General features: G+C 42.2%; 1 protein-coding gene across 1 annotated transcript in view; it reads right to left on the bottom strand.

The window, feature by feature from the left end:
* Positions 1–25,027, bottom strand: part of LOC147692684 (neuroglobin-like) — a 226,784-nt gene that overhangs the window by 166,889 nt on the left and 34,868 nt on the right. The window contains exon 4 of the mRNA XM_086936821.1: positions 1,143–1,250. Within this exon, the coding sequence (XP_086792947.1) occupies positions 1,143–1,250 (108 nt within the window). The remainder of the gene's footprint in view (positions 1–1,142; positions 1,251–25,027) is intronic.

The following is a 25,027-nucleotide window of genomic DNA, read 5'->3' on the forward strand; positions in this document are numbered from 1 at the left end:
ACATCTTCACTAAAAACAGAACATTGTTGTGAAATCATAAAACGTTGGGGCAGACACACACCACCTGTGCTTGATGTGCTAGCACACCATGGACGCTGATGACAGACCGAACAGCATAATTCAGAATCTCTATACATCTTCCAGTGTTAGGAAAAAGTGAGTGTGCGTGGCTGGGTGTATCTCGACCTGGTGGTAAGTGAGTGAAAGATTGAAGCAGCTAAGTCCGTTGCACCATCAATCGGATTAAGAAACTCCTTTATATTAGGGAAGGGATGAAATTGCAATGCATATATCAGAGCTAAAATCCCTCAGATCTACACACATCACCACCAACATGGAGTCCCATAACACAGATGACATTTGAAGAGTTAGTATCCAATAGCATACATGGATAGGCACCAAAAGAATGTCTGAGAAGACCCATGAGGTTGAGAGTGGAAGAGAGGGGACAGGGTAATCGAGGACAGGGCGGTAGCAAGGGAATAATATGAAGAAATTACAAAGGGACATATTGCAACAAAAGTATTTTACAGTTTGGCTGATTTAGCCCATTTCAAGAGAAAGCCTCCCAAAAATGGAATAAATATAGAGAACTCAACATTCACAACATAGAATTCCATCACTAACTCTTCCGGGCCTTAATCGATTCCACATTTAAGTCCACTTGAGGATTTCAAGCTATGAGGGAAACATTGTACATCTGGTAATCTTCCTCCTTCACATTTCGTGAATTGGGCTCAGAAAAAAGGAGAAATGTGGTAATAGGTGAACAAGACAGCGGTTCCGCATGTTATGAGTTGCTTCGAGCAGGAGGCTGCCAGATCATACGCGACTGCTACATCCAAATGAGCAAGTCACCATGCACTAGTTGGTGATTACTAAGTGTAGTGTTGCTGCCCCAACAATCTGAGACTGAGGTCCTAAACAGTTAGAACTCACAGATGAAATATAGAATTTCAGCATTTGTTCACAGGAATCCAGCATTACGTCTATCATCCCTCTACAGTTCTCAATGATGAGTAATTTAATTCTGTAATACACAATATTACTACCTCCTTTTAAAGAGAGCATTGCAAAAAATAAATAAATAGAATGCATCATGGAATTAAACAATGAATGCTGGGAAGTGGTAAAACTCTTGCCTGAGTCCGTGTGCCTGAAGCTCCTTGCTCATCTTCAGCTGCTGAAGGTCGTCAATGTCCCGGAACAGGAAGAAGACGTCTTTGCACTCTGGGTGGGTCTCGAACAACCTAAAGATGGAACAAAGGACTGTCAAGAACCTAAGATTAAATATATGTTGCCAAAAGCATTCCTACCAAGAGGATAATTCATACCATGGCTAGAAGAACCCACAGTAAATGCCCCACGTTCATCCAAAGTCAACTGTAATACCCGACCCGTCCTGGAGATGGAGCACTTTTGAACTTAAAGCCTGCCTGTTTAACAAACCTACCCATAATCCTTCCTCCCTAATTTACATATGTAATAGATGACGGCACAGTTTTAGGAAGAATCGCTACCACACCCAGTCAGGAAATGAAATGTTGCTGAGCCCTGGCGTCAGGAAATGGAAAACCTTCTTTCACACACCACACCGACAATGGGAAGACACCCTTCTCCATGGTATAGCGAGGGCATAGAGATCACCTGCAATCTGTAATGTAAAACCTACAAAACACATACACAAAAAATCCCCACACAGGTGTGCGCTCAAACACAAGCATACACATACTTGCACACAAACACAATATGCATGCACACAGACACACACAACAGACACGTGCACACACAGAATACATGCACATACACACAACACACGCATAAAACACACGCACAAAATAGGTGCATGGACTCAAAGGGGCCGATTCACAGACCTAACTTAAGACAAAATCCTAAATTTACTACTTTTGGTATTCACAGAAGTTTGGATTTTGTCTTAAATTTGTCTTAAGACAGACTTAAGACAGACTTAAGACGAAATCCTAACTTAAGTCTATTTTAAGTCTGTCTTAAGTTTGTCTTAAGACAAACTTAAGACAAAATCCTAACTTCTGTGAATACCAAAAGTAGTAAGTTTAGGATTTTGTCTTAAGTTAGTTCTGTGAATCGGGCCTAAAGTTTTTCTTTACAGCCTGGTGCGGTTGAATGAATGGGATGCCAAATACTAAAGCTGCCTAACGTTGATTCCACCTCATGCAGTTCCACCATCCTACAGTTCCTGTCTCTTTGTTTCACTCTTGGAGGTTCTGTTTGGCTCTGTTGTTGTTTTTCCGTCTTTCTCTACCTCTCTATTTCACCTTTTCTCTTTTTCCTGGCCAGTCTTATGATGAACAATAAGCCCCAGTCCCCAAAAATGAATGAGCGTTTGTGCCCACTATCTGCAATCACTGATACACACTATTACACTGGAAGTTGTGTTTTCATCTATTTAGACAAGGTATTCATTTCAGCTACAACGAGCAGATGTACCAACCGCATACCTCCCTGAACACACATAGCGATGAGGAGATCTTCCACTGTACATAAGAGGACAGGGGGAATTCTGGGATGTAGCTGATGGAGAGATCACCATTTTGGGAAAACACACTCTAGCCAGGAAAAATGGGGAAGGAGAAAAAAAAGGAAAACGTTATCCTGCCTAGTCATAAAAGACAAATCTTCCGGCATCATCACACAGGTGGAGGGAGCCTCAGGAGGCGTGGCATTTAATTGTAAGGATATACTTTTAGAGTTTGTGAGCTATTACTCCTGACTATGAGGCATCAGTAGAAAACACCTTTATCGATCAATGCCTGGATGGCGTAGCCTGGGCGTGGCTGGGACACCCTCACAACCAAAGACCATGTGCACCTCTTGTGGTAGCAGAAATAACAGAGGCCATAGATGGATTGGCTGGCATAAAAACACCCGGCACAGATGGCTTATCAGCTGAATTTTATAAAGACTATACAGAGATATTGGCTCCACACCTGTTGTCGGTATAAGAAGAGGCCTTGGAGGTGGTTGCGCTCACACAAAACATGCGCAAAGCAATAATAGCTGTCTCCCCAAACAGGCTAATGGAACTACAAAATACCAGTTCTATAGACCACTATCCTTACTAAAGCGTCATAATAAAATCCCAGCAAAGGTTATAGCTGAAAGATTGGCATCATCAATAAAAAAGAGTGCCCTCCTAAATTATGCTGGATTTGTGCAGGATAGATCCACATTATGGAATGCAAGCAACCTATCTGCAAAATTACATCAGGTGAACCTTGAACTTAAGGTAGAAGCTGATTTTGTAGGTGCTGAAGAACACATTGATTATTTGGCATGGTGCCTGACAACGGTGCCTCGTTTCTCTTATGCTATTCAATATTACAACGAAGCCATCGGCTTGATGGTTGAAAGAAAGACATATGACCTTCAAGAAGGACGCTGGTCACAATGTATACTTAAAATAGATTGTTGTTTGTGAAAAACCCAAGTTAGACTCTATCACCAGTTATACTTAAGATTTGTAAGATAATCTAGGGTTTCCATATATTGGGAAAAGTACGGAATCTTCCCGCTAACACAAGCAAGAGAGAAAATACAGACTTAGACTTCCAGTATGTTGGTGTGAAGACACAGTAAACTATTTAGGGACAACAGTGTACAAAGACGGTGAGGTTATAATCTGATATAATTACAAGTCAGTGGTGGAAAATCCCCATCCTGCCACATGATAAGGAAGGATTTGATGTACCAGATCTAGAATCTTACTATCTTTGCTGACATGGGACACCACATGAGTCCTTGGTTTTACCCAAAACAAACAATGCCACGCTTGGCTAGTGCTTGAAAAACAAAAAGCAGGGGAACTCTACAAACTCAGCTTCTGCTGCGATAGCCCTGGCTGAGAAAGGAGATAATGACTGTGACCACTACTTGCCGGGCTTGAAAAGAGATGTGCCGCAATGATAGTTTGAAGCAACTACACTAGCCGGTCCTCCCTCTGATACTCACTACTACCACTGACAGAAGAGAGGTCAGGTAAAACCTCTCTAAAGATGGTAGGAATCCTTGGTCTACATCACTTATAGAATGAAGTTAGAGCCATAGCATTGGAAAATACACATCAAACAGACAAATCAAATCACTAAACATCTTTACATATTACAGATGGAGATATGCTGTGCGCACTAAACGAGCGGACTTCCCGGATGGACCTTCTAAGTTTAAACCCTGGGTCAGATCATACAGTCTCCAGTCACAAGATGTTGATTGGCTAGATTATTGGGAATGTTGGGAGAGTGCCGTGCTCAAACCACCCAAGTCTCAAAGAAATCAAGACATGAACTGATATAGTCTAAATAGTTACATGGGGTTTATTACACACCTAAGAAACTACACAAAATAGACTTCAGAGTTGACACCGCAAGATGTATACTGTTGTGCCCGTCTAGAGAGGGAAGCGGAAAAAAGCTCAACAACTCTATAACAAAGTACAAAATGCTCCCATTAAAGCTAAATAGGAACTTTATTCTTTGATTCAGCGAAAGCTTCTCATCCACTACAGCTGTTCAGAGAATCTCTCTCACAACAAAGCCTAACTGTCATTCCAACTGCCATTTAAATAATGACAGACACCATTTCTAATGGAAAGGCAGGAAGGCAGAGGGACAGGTGAAAGGGTACACATGGGGAACACATTATAAGGGACATATTATTACAAAAGAAAACTTTTTGATTACAACACTTCTCCCTCCTATAATTGATAGAAGACAAAGCCTAACTGCCATTCCAACTGTCATTTGAATGTTGGCAGATACCATCCCTAAGAGAAATGCAGGGGGTGCAGAGGGACTGGTAAAAGGGTACACGTGGTGAACACATTTTAAGGGACTTATTATTACAAAAGAATACTTTGTGATAAAATGACAACAAACTCCATGCTAGGTGTATTATAATGCTATATACTAGATAATACACAGAATGTTACGATAACATGGCGAATGACTAATGGGGATGCAATGGTCTCGTTCTATTCACACCCGCCTATATCTTGTGACTGTGTGTATCGAGACAATGTAACTGACTGATGTCAGTGGTAAAATGATATTTCAATTACACAAATATGTGGTTAAATGTAGCAATAAATAATAAAAACACTTCCACTGTTTACATTTGAATGGTGGATAAGGTAATTGTTAAAGAAGATACACATACTAATGAGTAATGAGCCTTCGCTGACTATTACGTGTAAATGGTGGAAATCAATAAATAATGATTGGGAAAAAATAGATATGCATGTCAACCCCTACCGCAATGGTACTCAGAATGTTTCAAAGTATGTACTGAGCTTTAGGGCAACATCAATAATAGTAATGAGTTATATAAATAGTCAATAAAATAAAATACAAAAATTCCTTACAATGATGACGACTGTAGCACAATGGAGTCAAATTGTTAGTTTGTCGCTTCAAATTTACCGGTTGGGTGGAAGAGTCTACCCTTCAACTGATAATGCAAACAGTTGCTCCTTACTCTGCCCAAAGTGCTTCACATTACAACATTTCTCATAAAACCAAAATATCAGACATCACTGCTCAGTTGGTCAACCCATGGATTAGAAAATCAGTGGGTAAGTGTTCTTTACAAATATTTAAAAGCCCGCTACTGGAACATTACTTGCACTGGGATGTATGTCGTTACTACGCATGCTTTTACAACACATGCCTTTACCATGCAACTTTTACAACGCAAGTCGTTACAACGACTTGTGTTGGGGGGGCGCTGGATAGTGAAAAGTTTAATTTACTATTCCAACTCCAGTCCCCGTGGATAGTAGGGAAGGTTTTGGATAGTAAATTAAACTATTCCCTATCCTACAGCGCCCCCCAGCGCAAGTCGTTGTAACGACTTGCGTTGTAAAAGTTGCGTGGTAAAGGTAGTGCGTGGTAAAAGTTGCGTTGTAAACGCTGTTCTCCCTTGCACTGCTCAGTCTAGCCTTCATTCATCCATAAAAAATGTTCAAACTCCTATCAGTATATCACTCAATGGATGATGCTACGTTCAGCACATTGCATGTAGTTTTTTTCAGTGCCCCGCCTTGGAGCAACTTCAGAGGTCCTTTGTGTAAGTACAAAGAAACACATGTTAGAGCCTCGAAACGTCATACAAATTTAGAAAACTGCAAAGGTGGAAACACACCCCTATGGATAACCTGCTTACGTACCACAGTAACATACATCCGAGACAACCAGGCTGGTTCAAAAGGAAAACAGCACACTTTTGTATAAACCTCATGACAAAGGGTCAGCAAGGCCATAATGTGGTTTTTTTAAATATAACCTGGGCACGCAGCTGATAGTAGGAATGCACAGCGTTTTTATTTAGTTTCCGTATGAGTTTCAGTATTTTACTCTATCCCTCATATGCAGGTATCCCCATCATTTGCACAGGTTCTGTCCCCATATGCTTAGAAATACATACACACACATATATATAAATGCAAACAAAGACACACATAGACAAAAAACGGAGAAACTTGCAGTCTTTCCATCCCTTAGTTACTAGCCTATTGGGCAGCAGTATTTTCTGGATCATTTCAACTACTCTGTAGATATCATTGCTACACAACAGACCCACCCTGGGGGAGGAAGGAATCAATTTTTGTCTGCACATTCCTTTTGTTTTTTTTACAGATTTATATAGCAAACTCGACCCGAAGGTATTGGAGCGCTTTATATGAGCACCGGTTATGTTACACAAGGACACATACATTTTTTTGGATAGGCGCAGGGAGATTAAGTGATTTGCCCAGAATCACCAGATGTGGGCGTGACCCAGAGACTCAAACCTTGATTTCCCAGCTCCAAAGTCGGCACTCTAGCCAGACCACATCCTCTCCTTCTCTTTGTCTGAGACTAGGCAGGTGCATCAAAGCTGGTATAAAGCCAAGGGATGTTCAGGCACAGCAGTGAGGGCCCTAGACAAAGCCAGGAATAGGAAACAACGACGAAGACTCACAGACTGCCAAGTAGTGGTCACTGCTCCAGCCCTTGTCTCCTATCTGTATTGGCTGAGGAGGCAGGTACCTAGCTGCTGTGCCAAGGTCCCAGACTGTACCAGTGATGAGAAAATGTAACTGCCGAATATGGCTTTCAACCAGCGGCGGTTCGTCCGCTATCGCGGAGAAGCATCGCCCCACTGATTTTAAGCAGTGCAAAGTAAAGGAAACATAAAATGATGCTAACTTGTAGTTATTAAATAACAAAATAATTGCCTGTACTGTGAATTCTATTTTGTCTTAATGGGCATCCACTAATTGACACAAAACAAAAAGTGAGGTAGACTACTATTTCCGTCTGAATTAATCAAATTGAGATTAGTATTTATTCAAAATCACATTTTTCATTCAATTTTTGTTCCGTTTTCATTTTTTTCTAAATTGCAACAATAAAAAAAATATATAATATACAATTTACATAAATGTACTATACACTCACAGGCACTCCAACTCCAGATCTGTCTCACTCACAGTCACTCCCACTCCATACATTCACCACAAAAAACACACCATATATTTACAAAAATCTGAAAACTTTTTACATCATTCTTTTTACAAAGTCATAGAAACTAGAATCAAGTAGTACATTTTTGAATTTGAATCGTTCAATCCAAAGGTCAGACTATCTTATGGCTGGAAGATTGGTCTACGCGTTCCGAACTCTAACTGATTTCTAGAGTTCTCATCCGGACCATTAAGACAAGCTGTGGGGAAAGGAAATAATAACCTAATTAGTCTCAATCCTCTTAACAGCCTACCTCCCCTCTCTATATGTCAGGAGTCTCTCTTACCTATCTGTACTTGTAAAACAAACCTGGTCGCAGGATACTACAACAACAAAAAATAACCTGGGCATTAGCACTCCATGCATCGTAGTCCAAATCAGAGAAAAACTCACATTCAACCATTCATACTGGTTGTTTTAAGCTTACATGTCGCTTGGGAGTTCCAAGGTGCCGTGTGTATATATATATAAAGTTGATCGAGGTCTTGGGTTCCTGTCAAAGGATAGAAACAAGACTAGGATCTTGTTAGGTCGAGCTGGAGTTGCATCCAATAGGATGCTCCAGTTCGACAACTTTAGTCAGCCGTCTCGGGGGAATTAGGGACAGGAGGGTGTTACGCGCCTCTGTTGCCAATTTGGCTGGATTTGGGTGCGTGAACGCGCACGCTTTTGCGTTGGTGAACAGGCACGCACGCAGGCACACACACGCGCGCACATGCATGCAGGCACACACGCACGCGTAGGCAGGCAGGCACACACACACACAAACGCAGGCACACAGACACACACATACAGGCAAACTCACCCGCCCCCCCTCCCCTTACCAGGCTCGCACCACTGTGGCCAGCGTGTCCAGGTCTTCCAGCCGGTACTGCGGCGGCTCCTCTGGAAGCGGCGGAGGCGGCTCCTGCAGAGAGGTAGGTGGGCACCAGGCTGCCTCCTCTCCTTGCTGTTTGCCAGTGCTGCTCGCCGGGCCGCCCGGCGCTCTAGCCGCCCCAGCCTCCATCGGCGGGGATCCCCCCTCACAGCCGCTGTCCTGGCCACGGAGTCCCCCATCGGACGACGCCCCGCAGGCCTGAACACAGCACTAGGAGCCCGGGGCTTCCCCGCCACATTACCTCGGCTCACAGGGAAGGCATGTGGATCTCGCCGGGAGACAGAAGCTCCAAACGGAGACAGCGCACCTACAGCCGGCAGCGGCGCCCAGCTACACACAGAGCGGCGCGGAACACACAGCCCCACCCACTCAACAACTAGAAGCCAATACCAAACACCCTAGGTCTCAGTACAGGCTCTATTGGCTGCGGCACGTTCCCACTCCTCCCAGCCCGGATACCACACTCGCGTTTTTTTTTTTTTTTTCATTCGCCTCCGCCAATGCTTGTTGTATAAGGCACTAACTCTACACTCCTGTTGAAAAACGACAGCACGGTTGCTGATAATCGAAAATAGAATGCTGCGGCCTGGTTCCAGTGGAGACGCAGCCAAGAGGAAAGTGGCGGCCTCAGGACTCGGGGCTTGTCCCATCCCCTGCTGGTGGGTGCTTTGAGTGCTTGTCCCTGTGGGCTAACTCTGGAGCAGAAGGCGGCTGTGCCCCCGTGGACCGAGTTAGGAGCCGATGGGCAGCCTACGGGGGGGTTGCGCTGCCCTTCCTGGCTTCTATCCTGCTGACTGGTTCCCCAGAGCTGCGTCCTCGCTCCGCATGGTGTGGTTGACATCACCACTTATCTGCTCCTGATAGGTCTTTACTTTACGTGCACACAGTCTAATGCCCGAGCTTTCCAAGTCCCAGAGAGCCCTTCTTCAGATGGAATGCAATGTTCGGTACATAATGCTACTTTAAAACATATGTACTTATATACACACAAACAATGTATACACTTTGACTTGTTGCACTCGAAGGCAAGAGGCAAGTCACAGAAGCTGGCTTGTGGGTGGCTTGGGAGTTCGGGCTTTTGGTTTTGATTTATTTCTTTGCTGAACAAATGACAAAATAATTAATATATCCTCCCTTGTGAACTAAGGGAGCATAGCTTTTGGAAACGCAAGAAAGCTTTACTAGGATCATGCAGGGTAATGTGCCTCTAAATCCAACCTTCCTGAGAGCAGGAGTTTTCAGTCAAGCATCAGTGCAGCTTTTCAAATAATTCACAGGAATCCTGACAACTCTCTTCCCATGTATTTCTCAGACTGTAATATAAGGGGTCTTGGGCACTCGTGTTCTCATTCCAGCGGCAATAATGCAAGACACACACGCAGCAGCTTTTGTGACAAGAAGGCATGTGAACAGGATCCACTCCCTTATGCAGACTCTCTCTCTTACCCTCACATCCACACACACTGACATCCACACCCACGATCCCACACACAGACATACACTCCCACAGGCACACTCACATACCAGCTTATTCACAGCCACACACATGTGCCTCCTCACACTCCCCGCACGCATGTGCACTCACAGACATTTACCCAAATACACACAGACTCACTCATTCAGACAGGCACACTCACTCACCCTCACTCACACACTCTCAGACACTAGCACACAGGTATAGGCAGACTCCCTTACAGACATGCAGGTACTCATCCACACACAGGTACACTCACTCACTTAATGCTCTTTCTGAGTAGAGCGTTTTGGGCGCCAATACCTTCGCGATTGGGTCTGCAGCGTTTGTTAGCTGAGGTGTGGCCTTAGTTAAGAATAGTCTCACTGCACAGTGACGCCTTCCTCATACTATCTTCTCTGTGCCTTATTTCCCTATCTCACATGTCTCGTCATTTCTTCTTATCTCTATGCCTCAACACACATTTTTTTAATTTAATAAGCGCAACTCCGTCTTTACGGACACCACGCTATGCAATGCAATAGGTGTTGCTTTTGGTATTGTAAATAACAATGCCTTTTAATTTTGTGAAAGGCATTGCCATTTACAATGTCAATAGCTCATAATAATGTCATTGCGAGACCTATTGCATTGTAAATGCTTGTGTTCTAAGGAGTAGCGTTACATGCTTAGTTGGAAAAATGGAATGGAGTACTTACTCAAGACTTCTCGTAGCTAACTTGTAATTAATTCAGCTACTTCTCGGTTCGTCACTAGTTTAAATCCTGCCAATTAATGCACACAGAATGCATGGCGGATCAGAGCAAGAGAGAAGACACCTGCCACTAATGAGCAGTGTGTGTCTAAGGGCCTGATTCATATCCCACCTTATAGTAGAGGGAACACTCAATATCTAACCATAGTCCTTCTGTAGAAATTCAGAACAGTTCAAAACATAGTTTTCGGCTTCTGAACCAAATATGAGGAGGGCGCCACTTTCTTTTTTTTAAAAGACCATCTCTATTCATTTTCATTAAAACTGTACAATACTGTCAGCCCAGCCAACGCATTTTGTCCTATCAAGGACTTCATCAGGGATTGCGCTTGTACATGTAATGATCCAAAATAGGCTAGGCCATGTGAATTTGATGGCAATCAGGCGTGCAAAAATGCCAGCACCAAATGTATGTCTCGTCTCTTAATGCACGCCTTTCGGATATGACTCTACAGACCCCACTAGGGAGTGACTGATTGTTTTTAACATATAAGGACTGACCTAGTTTGGACTACTGCATGCATAAATGGCAAATTCCCACTAGGAAGTGCCTGATTGCTATCAAATTCACAAGGTCCACACTTATGGCATTTTAGTGTAGGGCAGGGCAGCAAGGCACCTTGCTGCACTGCCTTACGCCAAAGCGAAAGGGTGGGAATGCACAGTATTTACGCAATATGGTGCATTCCTAACCTTTCTGCCTGCGCTGGTGCTATTTTGGCAGCCTAAGACCAACATAGGTCCTCTTGCACCATCGTTCAAGGGTGCCTCTGTTGAATGTAGGATTGTTTATGTACAGGAAGGGGCACCTTTCTGCACAAAACCAATCCTGCAAGCCGTTTTCCCCTTTCGTGTGTGCTGCAGAATGAGGAGAAATAAACATATTTTCCCTTGTTACGCCTCACCTCGGGAGGCGTACAGAGTTGACTCTTTCCCAGGTTTATATCACCTTGCAAATCTTGGGCAGCTTCAAGTTCTATGGGTGTTGTGAGGGAAAATCCACCACAACACCCAGGGAATGCCTCCCGGGCGCAGAGTAAGGCGGCACAGCGATTTGTGCAGCGTCGCATTACTCTTGATTCATGAGGCCACTCAAAGCCATGCAGGGTGACTTTGCGTGGCTTTGTAAATCTTTATCAGAGCTCTGCGTCACACTTTACGCGGTGCAAAAGTGATGCAGGGCTCTTATAAATAAGCCAGTTTATAAAGTTTTGCTTTCAGGCAAAAGATCAAAATGTTATCTAAAGTAAAGCTTTTTAATGTGTGCCTGTCCAGCCCTGGTCCAGGAGGGAAGGATCCGCTCTAGATGTTTAGGATAACCATCACCTATGTAAATTAGTTTAGGCGAGATTAGATGTGGCTATCCTTAGGTTTGGTCGGCCACTCCTGGAGCTGAGATCAAAACCCTTGGCCAGAAACATGTTTGAATTTCGTTCTCTATTTGGTTCATGTTAAGGTTGGGCATTTCATAGGAAACTGGATCGAATGTACTTACTTGTGTGTGCAATAAAGGCAGACATTTCTTCCAGAAGTAGGCCATAATTGGAAGATCTTGTGGACATGACCAGTAAGGATCAGCAAGGGAGGGCTTCACTGCTGGGGAAGACACACAGGCCCAGAAGTGCCTGCTCCTTATGTTTTTCCAACGCTTGCAGTAATGTAATAAAGCCAAAAATCTGTTCTCGGTTTAGCTGGTGGCCTGGAGCCCATCCATCCTCTCTGATGAGATTAGAGTGCTCTGTACTTGCATTTTAAATCAATTGTGCTATCTAAATGAGATTAGCAGAGGCCTGGAAAACAGATCTACAAGCCCAGGGCACATCAATGCAAGATCTGATCTCAGAAGAGAGGGTGCTCGGGGTGAGTTGTTGATAGTAGAGCCAAAACTGCACAATGAAACCCTCTAGGCGCTAGGGTGCATATAAAGTGCCTATTTAGTGCTAATGAAATGTTCAGAAATTAAAGAACTGGGGTTGTATGGCTTAAATAGTAATGCCAGCTTCACACACTTCTTTAGCTTGGAACTGGCACATAATATCCAGACACTCCGCTGATACTTGCAACAGGGCTGCGATTTTGTATGCTCAGTTAAGGAAAATGAAGATTCTCCATTGTACACATAATATAACATAACATAACACAGCATAGCATAGCATAACATAACATGAAAATGAATCAGGCAGGAGTCCTTTTTTCACACCCCTGCCCCAAACATAAAGGCCCCAAGACTGCGCCTCGGCCTACACTTGCAGACTCAGTAACTGGGCTAACCCTACAGGAAAGGCTCCTGAAACAGACAGGAACCGTTTACGACCATACAGGATCTTATTCTGAATGCTTGCTAACGTCGTATTATTAGAGAATACTACATGTATCATCCACTCGTAACATACGTGTAAGTGTTCAAATTTCAAGCGTAAGGACCCCCTCCTGACAAAAATTTCTAAACCTCTAGTTATGAGGAATGTGAGGACCAAATTATGCGACAGGCTTCACTAAATTGTGTGAGTAGAAAATGTAAATAATGTTCTGTGATGCGTATTTTGGGGTAGCATTGCTTTATTATTTAGAATTTTTTGAAACACAGTAATACTGAGGAAAGATTTCACCCCATCAGTACCAGTTTATAACTAAAATACAGCAATTAACATCAGAAAGATGTCTAGTCAACCTCTGTGAAGGGTCTCCCAATCCGCAGGAATACGTGCTCCCACATTAGAAGTTCACCTGGCCATGGCCGGGAGCAGCAAGGGTGCATTCAAACCGTGGCGGTCTTGTGCAGAGTTAAGCAGTTTACCCATGCCCCTTTCCTCTCACCCCCTTCCTTCCTTCCATCCCTCTCTTGTCTCCTCTCCCAACCCCGGACCCCTCTCTCACATTGCAGGCAGATGGTTATTAGCCCCAGGACACCTTTTGGTAACAGTAGCGCACTACAAATGTAAATAATAGGCAGAAGCAGGGGATCCACTAGACTCGAACTTCGGGGGGGGGGAGGTTAACACTCCCAGCCAGGGCTTGTCCAAGCACTGGTCGCACACGGTGCAACAGTCTTTCCACCTTCTCCATGAATTCCCTCACTACCACTCACCAACAATACACCTCATCTCTCTATAGCACCTGTCTGACAAACATTTCATTTTTTTTATAGCGCTACTCATAGTTTACTCACACTCAGTTCTGTGATGTGCATGGTACATCTTCTTTGTACCAGGCACTTTAACCTTCTGCACTGTGTGGGTGACAAGAGTACCCATGTGACTGCACGGTGAGCAATGCAACAGTGTGAGAGTAGGGTAAAAGGAGTGACTGCAGGGTGAGTGAGTTGACCATATGAATTTGGGTTCGGCTGTAAGTGCAGAGTGGGACGAATTAGTGCATGGTTAGTGATGGCCTTGTTTGAGTGAGCTACAGATTGAGCAGTAAGGGGGGACAGGTGAGTGGACAGGGGGACAGGTGAGTGGAGTGTCACATGAGTGCAGGGTGAGAAGTGTGCTCGTGTGACTGCATGGTGAGATACAGAGTGAACAATGCAAGCAAATTTTTAGTGCAGAGTGATCACTGTGAGAGCAGGGTGAGCGGGTGAATGTTGTGAGTGCATAGTGATCAGTGTGAGTCCAGGGTGAGCGGGTGATCAGTGGGAGTGCATGGTGATCAGTGTTAGTACATTGTGATCAGTGTGAGTGCATTGTGATCGCTATGAGTGCATGGTGATCAGTGTGAGTGCATTGTGATCGCTGGGAGTGCAGGGTGAACGTGAAGGTGAAGGCGAGAATGAGAAGTGAGTAGTTTTAAAGCAGGGTGCAATCCCAGAAACTTGAAGCGTAGGGTTTCAGATATAAGTTAAACTATTGCTATAATGGCATTAATCAGGGTTCGAGGGTGAAGGAAATAAATATTGTGCTGATCCTGCAACAAACTTCCAGTCTAATGATTAGGGTTATCAGCTCATTATTTTGATGGCCCAGAAATAAGCAGTCACCTACAGCTGTATTTTTTGCACTTATCTGTGAATACTTAGAACAGCAAATATAAATAGAAAGCACTTTTAATTGTGTTCTTAGGGATGCCTCAATGATCCATAACTAATAATTAAAGAAAATAAAGACAGAAAAGTCACATCACTAATTAATAAATACTATTTTATTTATAACTCAATTTAGTGTCAAGAGCAGGTCTCTGCAGGATCTTTAAACAACACATAGCAGGCATGTTTCTTTTGGCAACCCAACTTTATATTTCTTTTCTTTAAATGCATTCTCACACTACAGCAGTAAGTGTAAAAATACAAATGTAAGGAATAGGCAGAGTGGGGGCCCAGGGGATACTGGAACCATAAAAAAACTAAGCTTTGGTAATCAGTTAACAAAGGCATGTAAATGCAAATGGTCTTTAAAGACCTGTGAAAAACTCGGGCGGAGATAAGACTCCAGACACTGCCCAGCCGAGGCCACAGGAGCGCGAGCTGCACTGCAGCAGCCCGGGCTGAGACACAGGATGGGGAGGAGGGGAGGCTGAAGCTGTGACAATAAGAAAGCGCGACCCCCCTTTGCATCGCTCCACGGCCCCCTGGGGGTCGCGCCCCACAGTTTGAAGACCCCTGTTCTAAAGGCTTAGAATGACAGGAGATGTGCTAAAATGCCCCCTGGTGCAGTGCATTTACCAGAATTTAGTGGACAATGAATCCTATAATGTGTGGGTACTAATGTTTAAAGATTTCATATTGAATTATAGTTCTCACTTAGTTATATGAATATTTCACTTTGTAACCTTAATCATCACATATACATATATATTCATATACTGATACACAATGATTATTCTTTTAGCTTAGCTTGGCTAAAAGCCTGAAGCTACTGGAGATTTTAATGTTTAGCATTCAATGTGAAATTTGTCTGCTTCATTGTTTTTTTCCCTCCTCTGCAGATGCAAGCTAGGCTCCATTAGCTAGTGAAAAGGCTATTGTCCAGTGTAGTGATAACAAGGCACGGGATGGCTTCATTGGCAAGAGAAAATATGTTAACGAGGATGGAGATGAGTTTCATGGCGGGAAGGAGGTGCTTAAGGTCGATTTGTGTTCCAAGAGACTGCGGGAGAGAAAATGAAGAGTTACCAATTGTTACTGTGGAGATGGAAATGTACTGGAGACAAGGACGTGGAGTTTCTTTGAACATTTTGAGTTAATTGGTATTGTTTTGCTAGTTAGGTGTTCAGATGCCTCAAGACTATCCAGAGGCACAGGCCTCTCTATTATATCTCTGTAGTGTGGTTTTATGCTAAACATGCTTCTTGACTGGAGTACTTGTAGTGAAGTCTCCAGTATGCTGACACCATTCTTTGACTAACTAGAGATTTCCCTTACAAAAGGGTACTGTAGGATATATAGATTTACTTGAGTTTACTCAAGACTAGGCAGGAAGATCGAAATCTACAGTTCAATTTGGAAATACTGTTTCTTATATTCTGTATCACTGGTACTGAGTTTTTAGTATGTTTTGTGTTGTTTAGACTGAATTTATTTAGGAGATTCAGACACATTTTGGTGATTTTATATTTTCATAATATCATTTTGAGACTCATTTGTATCACTTAATTTTTGAGTCTGTAATAAAACAACGTGACCTTCTTTATTAGTCCTGGATTTCTAGTGAGACCAAACGTGGTACACTGTTAATACATTTTTCGATTGATATTTAACTCCCTCTTACCTCTCAAGATACTACAAGTTTTATCGACGAAAGAAAGAGATTTGTTTGAAGGGCCCAGGGCTCCATCGCACAAATGATTTGTTCTAACAAACACTCTAACATTGATTCATGCATATGTTTTAGCATTGCACATACACCGACCCCAAAAAATGTCATTGTGCAAACGAGCAGGAGAACTGGGAAAGAAGTCAAGGAAAACAGAAAAGGAAGTAAAGTGGTGGATAGAGAAATACAATTGATTCTAATATCTCAAAGGCTTACTCTTGTGGAATTTACAGCCATTGGGGTTAATAAACAGCTTTTTATACACACAGGTAGCGGGGAGAAACCACTCACTAGAGACGCAAGCTGCCCATACAGTCCATCACAACACACAACTCACGGAGCCTCAAAACCATCCCAGAATTAGTCCAAACAAAATAAGCCTCTTTCTAATAGGGAAGATAACTGGACACACTTTAATAGAGAAGCTACCGAGCACTTCTACAGGTTTCCTAAACTGGTGATTGTAAATATATCCCATTAACAAACACCCTCCATGTTTCCATAATAAAATGCTCCGAGACTACAGCTGCATTGAGCAGGTATTGTCACAACCCAACAGTAATTATCTGCAGACGCCACAGAACATTAAGGAAGTAAATATTCATGCAACTGACAAAGCAGCTGTAATGATATTCCACAGAAATATTGCTTTATATATATTGTGAGACACAAATATGTAAAAAATATTGTAAAATCAAAAAAGATCATAGTAGAGAATAAAGAAGATAAGAATATATGTTTTTAAGACTTAAGTATCATTGGTAAATATAGTCGTACATATATTTGTATTATTTAGATGAGTTTTTTTCAGTTTTTGTGTGATGCTTTGTAATTATTTAGATTTTAAGTATGTTTAAATATTTTTCTGTGTGCTTTTAGTGTGCTTTTTGATTTGATAATATATTTTAGATTTTGTTTACTTCATGTCAATATTTTAGTAGGTTGTTGGGTGTGTGGGGAATTATGTGGGAAGTGTTTTGAATATATTTTTTCAATTAATTATGATTATTTGTATGCTTTAACTTATTAATTAGATGATTAATTGTGTATTTATTGTTATTTAATAAATATGTTTAAATCCGTTGTTATTTGTGAATTGGTTAATTGATTGTGTTAAATATTAAATTGCTTATGTAATACTTTGTAAATTATTATTACAACAATTATATTACATTTATGGTTTTTGTGTAATAATTAATACATTTTACACTATTATTAATTTAACAAATAACATTTACTATTTTTTTTAATGAATTTAATTTGTTTTTGTGGTTGTTGGAACTTTAGGGAAATTATTGTAGGGTAAGACACTTTCAATATATTTCTTTAATGTTTTAATTGATAAAATGTTTTAAACAAGTTTATGTATATTTTATATATTAATTTTGTGTTTTTAGTTTGTAATAACAATAAATAATATAATTTTACAATTAATGTTTAAATGATTTTAGAGATATTAATATGTTTATTTGTTTGACACATCTGTAATTTATCTTAGTGATGTAACCTACTACCATGTCACTCTTGTTCCATATGTAATTAACTTCGCTCTATTGTAAAGTGCTCTGACACCTCTGAGTAAAGTATGCGCTATATTAAAATGCATAAATAAATGTATGTCAGTTTACAATCTTTGGGAAATGTTTGTTTACAAGCTGCTGAAAGTTAGTCAAGAGATTTCTATCTATTATGCAGACCTTAAGTGGAGCACAGGGTAACTACTCGCCTGTAGATAGCATGTCAAGCAATGCTTAGTTTGTAAGTGGTGGTTCAGGTGGGAACCACCATCACTCATATTTCGAGATTTGGACTGACCCCAGAACAAGAAAACCTACAAGAGTGAGATAAGGTGGAAGGGAATGTAGGGTGGTAGAAGAAAGAGGCATGAGGTAGACTCAAAACTACTCAATCTTAGTGTGCCGCAATCCTGATCTTCAGAAGCACACACAGAGGGCTACGTGAAAAACCTTGTACTCCAGCACTTATTATTTTACAAATTAAACACTGATTCCTGGCATAAATATGATACTCGATGGCACCCTTTGAAGGTCTTGGCTAACCAAATGGAGATCAGTACAAATGAGTGCATTATTAAAGAATTTGAAAAATCCTTTATTTATATTGATAGTTGAACATATATTACTATGTTTTGTTTGTATACATGAAGTTTATATGTTTTATTCTTCAAATCCCCAAAAACTATTTTAAATATTTGCAATCCAGTTGATAAAATCCAAGTGGATCAGTTAAAACCACATATAACTGGTAACTAATCCTAATTAGGGAAGTGTGAATAAATGTCATGAACCCAAGTAGGCTGATCCGAGGCTGAGATTCACCGGATTTTGACTGAAAGGATATTACAATTAGATGTGAACATTTGAATAACTTTATTGTATGCTGTGTCTGCAAAGGTAAAATTATGGCATTTATGGTAAAGAACTTGGGGGCATATTATCAAGGGGGTTTATCTCCGGTTTTTTGGCTTTAAAAGCCAAGAAAGCGGAGATAAAATTATCTCCCTATTACCTAGCTGTCGCTAACACCAGTTAGCGACAGTTAGTAGGAAATAGCGACCATCTTGGGCCCCGCTTTGCATGTCAGTGAAATTTATCACTAATGACATGCAAAGTGGGCGTGCCAAGATGTTAGCGACTGGAAACAGTCGCTAACATCGCTATCTCCTATTACCAACTTTTGGAGATATTCGCGCTAAGCGCGAATATCTCCAAAAGCTAACACCTGCCCTGAGCAGTTCTTAGCCATGTTATCCAATGGTAGGTGGATCACATGGCTAAGAACATTTGCTCTGTAATGCATGAATATCGCGGACTTTTCAGCGATATTCATGCATTTCGGCCGATTTTTATCGGTTAGGAGATAAACCTTGATAATAGCAAGGTTCCTAAGCGATAAAAATCGCTGCAGCTCGGCGATAAAAATATTGCCGCTGAGTCAACATAGCGATAATTATCGCTAGTTGTTGGTAATATGCCCCTTGGTGTATAGATTGATCTTTTTTCTGGAGTACTGCACACAAATGATTGTAGCTTTGACTTTTATATCAGATGCAACTTTTAGTGTCACACTGTTGTACCTGTTGGTTCTCTAGCCTTATGTCAGGTTTCAGGGTAAGACACCACACAAGCGAGTTGGAAAACATGCTATATGGAGGAGATGGAGAACTAGGCAATGGAGACTACAGTCAAGGAGGACAACAGATTTCAGCGTAGGTTCTGAAACAAGCTGCCCCAGCCATCGGAGGACTGGTAGTTGACTTACATGTCAGAGAGGGCAGAGCCCTATAACGGGTTAGTGGACGCCGAAGACCGTGTCTAACAACATTGGCTGATTTGATTCCCTTGCTTGTCAGTACAATTCACACTTGTAATACCATTCTTGCACTTTTATTATTTTTTTCTCTTGTTATTTTCCTCAGTCTCCCTTCTCTAGCTTCCTTGTACTAACACCTGTATTTGCTTTTTGTATTTTAACTCAGTTGCTGTTTTTTTACCTTGTTCCAGGTTTCCACTGTGAGTTGTCTGCGTCGAATAGGAATTTGTTTCTGACCTGGATTCCCATTTCCCCTTTCAGTTTGGTGACTATGATTGAAGTTTCTGGTGGAGTGCAGGATACCACTCTCCTGTTCTTAGGCAATTTTCTTGGTTTGCTTGGAGGCTAGTTACAATGATGAAGCTCCTCGCAGCAGGTAATCCGCCTCACGTGTTTCTATAGTACTTACCTTTCTCAGAACCCTTCTTCCATTAGCTGATACTCACTGTCTTTTGCTTTCTCTCTTGACAGTGAGTTTTCTTTTGCCTTTGTGACTCAGTGATTGGGTGTATCTCAGAGTATACAGTTCAGGATTTCTACCAACATCCTGCTGGGAATTTGTGCTCTTTCTTCCTCTAATCCCATATCTCTTCTCCACATTTTTAGAATCTGGTGTTACCTACTTTCCTGGAATGTGATACAGGGATTAGTACCACCTATAATGGGAGAAGAAAGGATTAACTTCCCTGTTCTTTAAGTTTAAGTTTAATAATAAATGTATTGTAAAGCTACTTAAAATTATTAAAATCTGTAATAGCATAGTGAATATTAAAAGGTTCCAGATTAAATGATTCACATGGCATTGATACATCTGCTGATAGACCGTAACAGACGATTGTTTTAAGAGCAAGATGAAAAAAAAAAAAAGCTCATCAATTGACTTACAAATATTTTGCATTATGTCAGCACCACTGGAACCAACAGCTGCTCTCATGACTAAAAAACAAAGTTCAAAGTACAGTATAAAAATAGCAGCCAACTTTTACTGGCAGGAAATAGGCGCAAAAGCCTAACACGCCCACCAGGACCTGGCACCTGTGGTACACTTTGCTACTGTCAATTGTGCTAATGCCAACAATTGCTCCAAAAACTGATAAAAGAGCAGAGTGCAATATGTAAAAAGGCAGCAAAGCTTGATGTTCCCTAAGGGGCCTAGGTCCTTTCTTTCTCAAGCTGCTTAACAGAGTTTATAATTATATGGAGCGTAAAATGTATTCATAGTGTCAGAAGGTTTCATAGTCAATCTCGACTGTGAGTTAAGTTCAAGAGAACCAAGCCCTTAGCCTTGAAACACCTGACTGGAGAGATTTGCCAAGACATGATGTTGGCCAGCAGAAGGGCCAGGTATGTGCTTGGACTGGTGGCTGGAGCCACACCGAATGTTGTTATCCTCAGGTTTAACTTCTTGGCTGCCAGGACCATGAACTTAATCAGCCAAATGTTTAGGAAGGTATTGTCAGACCTGAGGGCATTAATGATTGCCTGCTGGCATGTACTAGTTCCTAGTATATTCCATTCTAGTCGTACAAGTACTATATGCTCCTCTAGCATGGTAGGGCAGCTTCAAACAATGTGCTGAAGAGATTCTTCATACATACCGCAGCCCCTGCACAATGTGGATTCTGACGGTTGCCGTCACCTGGCCAGGTGTTTCAGGAACAGTCACTCCGCAAGCCTGAAGTCCATGAACTTCAGATTTTTGTATTATGAATACGTACAGGCCAAATAGGATTGGTGATGCCCTAGCTGATAGGAATTAATGACAGCCCAAGCATGGATGGGCTTCTCTTAGCCTGACATGAGAAAAGATGCACTAGCCTTTTGATATTTGTCTTGAAGGTGTTTTGACTCACATGTGTGGCCACAGCTCTCTGGCATTCAGAAGACTACAGCAGACTTCAAGGTGCGTGTAGTGAGGTTGTATGGATCCACCTGATTGAATCTTATGCCACAGTAGGGCCTCTAAATGTCCTCTCCAAGCAAGCTGAAGTCTGTAGTAAAGGTAAATGTTTCTGCCTTGCTAGCCGCTGGTCAAGAAGGCCAAATTCCAGTCTGACTTGAGCGGCTGTTGAAGTTTCAGACCATGTAGATCTTAGTAACCAGCTTGTTTCGAAGCCAGCTGTCTCTTCCCAACAGCATTTCATTGCCATAAATCAAAGAAAGACTGATTTTTGCACTCATAACCTCCAGAAGTGGTCCAAGGCTCATTCCCTACAACAAGCTTGATAGTTTTGAAAAAGTTGACAGGAGGGCCAAGACCTTAGTTTCCACAATCTCCATATGCCGGGCGAAGGAGTACCTTGCATCATTTGTAACACCCAAGTATTTGTATGTCTGCTCCTTTGGGAACTTATTGTCATTGAGGATTGTCAGCAGTCCATCTTGTTAATTCCTGCCCAGAATTAGAATTTTGGCTTTCCATAGAATGACTTCCAGGCTGTTGGCACAGGAATAAGAGATAGCTAACAGATTCAATGAGGTGCAAGACTGCTCAACAAGTCTGGTTTGGTTCATCAGGATTAAGCCAGTCGACTCGGCCTAATGACATAAGTCCTCCATAAGTAGGCTAGCAAAGAACTTTGCGTCATTGTCCAGAAGCGCAATCAACCTGCAATTGCTAAGGTCGAATTTAAAGCCATCCTTGGAAATTGGTTGAATAATGGCGCCATGCCAAGACTCCGGTATTAGTGTTCCTTACACAGTAATCTAATAGTGGCGTGAGACTATCAGCCCAGAAGTGGATGTCCTGCTTAAAAAGGGCCTCGGGAAGACCATTTGGCCCAGGAGCTCCTTCTGATCTGGCCTTCATCAAGATCAGATTCAACTGGCATGTCAGGGAACACAGGTCTTCAGTAGAGGGAGTGAAGCAATCAGGGCCTTGGCGACTAGAGGGACTGACAGCCTACATGATGCTTATTGGTCACACCTTGTTCCCTTGAAGGACGGTGTGACAGTCTAAGCTTTTTACAGGGTCATTGGAAATGAAGTGTGTTGCCAGTAAGGTTGACATTTGCACTTCCAGCTCTGCCCGGACCATTCACTTGCCAGTTTATCAAGACTCAGACATTCTTGGAGTTGCTCTTTTCACTCTCATGCTAGAGTCTTATATAGAACTGATCTTGAGTCTGGTCTTTTCGGCCCAAACTGCTTGCTTGAAGTGTTTCTCCTGCAATTTGAGCTCAGTCACTAGCTGTTTATTGCCTGTATCTTTGCGAACTGCTCTCAGAGTGGCATTCAGGGCTTTCTTCGAGCTTACGATCATGGCATTAGGGGAGGACAGTTTCAAACAGATAGGATATGTGTGTTAGCTGTCCTAGTATGTGGAAATTTTGCAAGCAGAAGAGTAGTTACATTGTCCCATTCGAAGATTTGAGATGTGTTTTCAGTGGCGACTCCGCTTGCAGTTTTTATGCATTCAACCAAACTTTTGCCTTGCGAGTCGTCCCTCCACTTTAGTCATCTAAGGTTATCAGTAAAAGCACCCTTACTGGTGACACTGGCCATTGTGTGTGGTGCCAGGTTGCTGTTTTCTCTTATAACTTGGAGGTAATAACCGCTCTTGGTGCATGGAACAATGCATTATTTTTCCTCTAAATGGAACATTTCCACATTTCAAATGGCAGAATCAAGGTAGGACTGTGTTTTTTTCGCCTGACCATGTCCGGCTGGGTGGAGCATCCTGCGGAAACCTTCCATTTAAGACTTTAAGGCCCAAGATATTGAGCTGGCTAAACACCAGTTCTCTCAACGGGTTTCGTGAAGTTCCTTTCGGCCTTATTTGTTCTGTGATGTTCCACTCATTTCAGAGCCCAAGTCTGGGGCTTCCTCATGGTTATCTTGGAAAAGATTCATAATAAAATCACTGTTATAATACAGTCCATTAAGGTATGATCCCTGCCCAGTCCACATAGAACTGACAGAAGATGGATCAGTTTTGACCTTTTTTCCCTCAAACAGGGGTTGATGTAGGTATTAACTGGCATGAGCAATCGGTTAGATCTCCAATTTGGCAGTTTAATTGCTTGTAGCCAGCTCTCTTGCACTTATGTAGATTCAGCCAAGATCCTGAGTTTCGTGGAGATGTACAGTGAGAGGTCTCCTTTACACCTGCCGTACTTATGCTCTTTGGAGGCTGGTTTATTTTTAACTCAAGGAAGCCAGTGATGAGGTGTTCTGTTATGGACCAAGTTTCCTGTAGGACAATGAGTTCACATTCACCCCACAAATCAAGGAGATCCATAAACTGCTCTTTCTGAGCAAGGCCGCAAATATTCCAGGAACATAGAGAGAGAAGCGAAGGCTCAAGAGGGCGTGTCTGGGTACTTTCCTTTATTCAATCAGAGCACCTATGGCTATGATTGAGGGCAGCCAGCTCCATTGGGTACTGGACAGTTCGTGTGACTCTGTCTGCTGGTCTCTGGGGGCTGGAAAAGTGAGAACTAATACTCTTTTTATAATGGAGTATGTTTTTTTGTTCAGCCGCAGCTGGTACAGTCTGCTACTTTATAAGAACCACACGGTAGCCTGTTTCTTTCGAATCTCCACTTGGATGGGTAACAGCTTGCTCATACTTAACAATGATAAGACCTAGGTTATGGTACTGTGCAGGAACCCACAGCTTTAGAGTCCGCAACGTTCACCGGAGTTCCTGGGACCCCTTCCAGAACAGTCACCAAAAGTAGTAAACCTGGGCTTTTGGTTGGATGAAAACCTTTCCGTAAGGCCTCGGGTGGTCAAGTTGGCCTCCCTTTGTTTTGCTCTGCTGAAGTGGGTGAGAAAGATTATTTGGATGATTCCCCACTCAGCACAAAGAACAGTGATCCAAGTTCTAATACATTCAAGAGTAAATTATGGAAACATTCTGTATTTAGGAATTGACAAGGCCTCCATCTGCCTCTTACAGGTAGTGCAGAATGCTGCTGTCAGACTCTTGTACTGGCTCCCCAAAACATGCTTTTGTTTCACACCTCTCCCGCAAGCTTCAATGGCTCACTGTTGAAAAGAGAATACAATTTAAAGCCTTGTGTTTTATGTACAAGGCCAGAGCTGGATTAGGCCCACAGTATATCCAGGATTTGGTAGTACCCTACCAGCCTACACAAACGCTGGGATCACTTAATCAGGCATTGTGCACCGTGCGTAGAATCCTCTTGGCTCGCACGGGAGGTCATTCCTTTACATATTGGGGCCCAAAATTGTAGAACGCCCTACCGGAATCCTTAAGAAACTGCACTTCACTGCTGGCTTTTGATAAGAACCTGAAGACCTAGTTGTTTTTATCCTACAGTTGGACATCTC

The sequence above is a fragment of the Lissotriton vulgaris genome, chromosome 9 (assembly GCF_964263255.1).
Source record: "Lissotriton vulgaris chromosome 9, aLisVul1.2, whole genome shotgun sequence".
Taxonomy (NCBI): Eukaryota; Metazoa; Chordata; class Amphibia; order Caudata; family Salamandridae; genus Lissotriton; species Lissotriton vulgaris.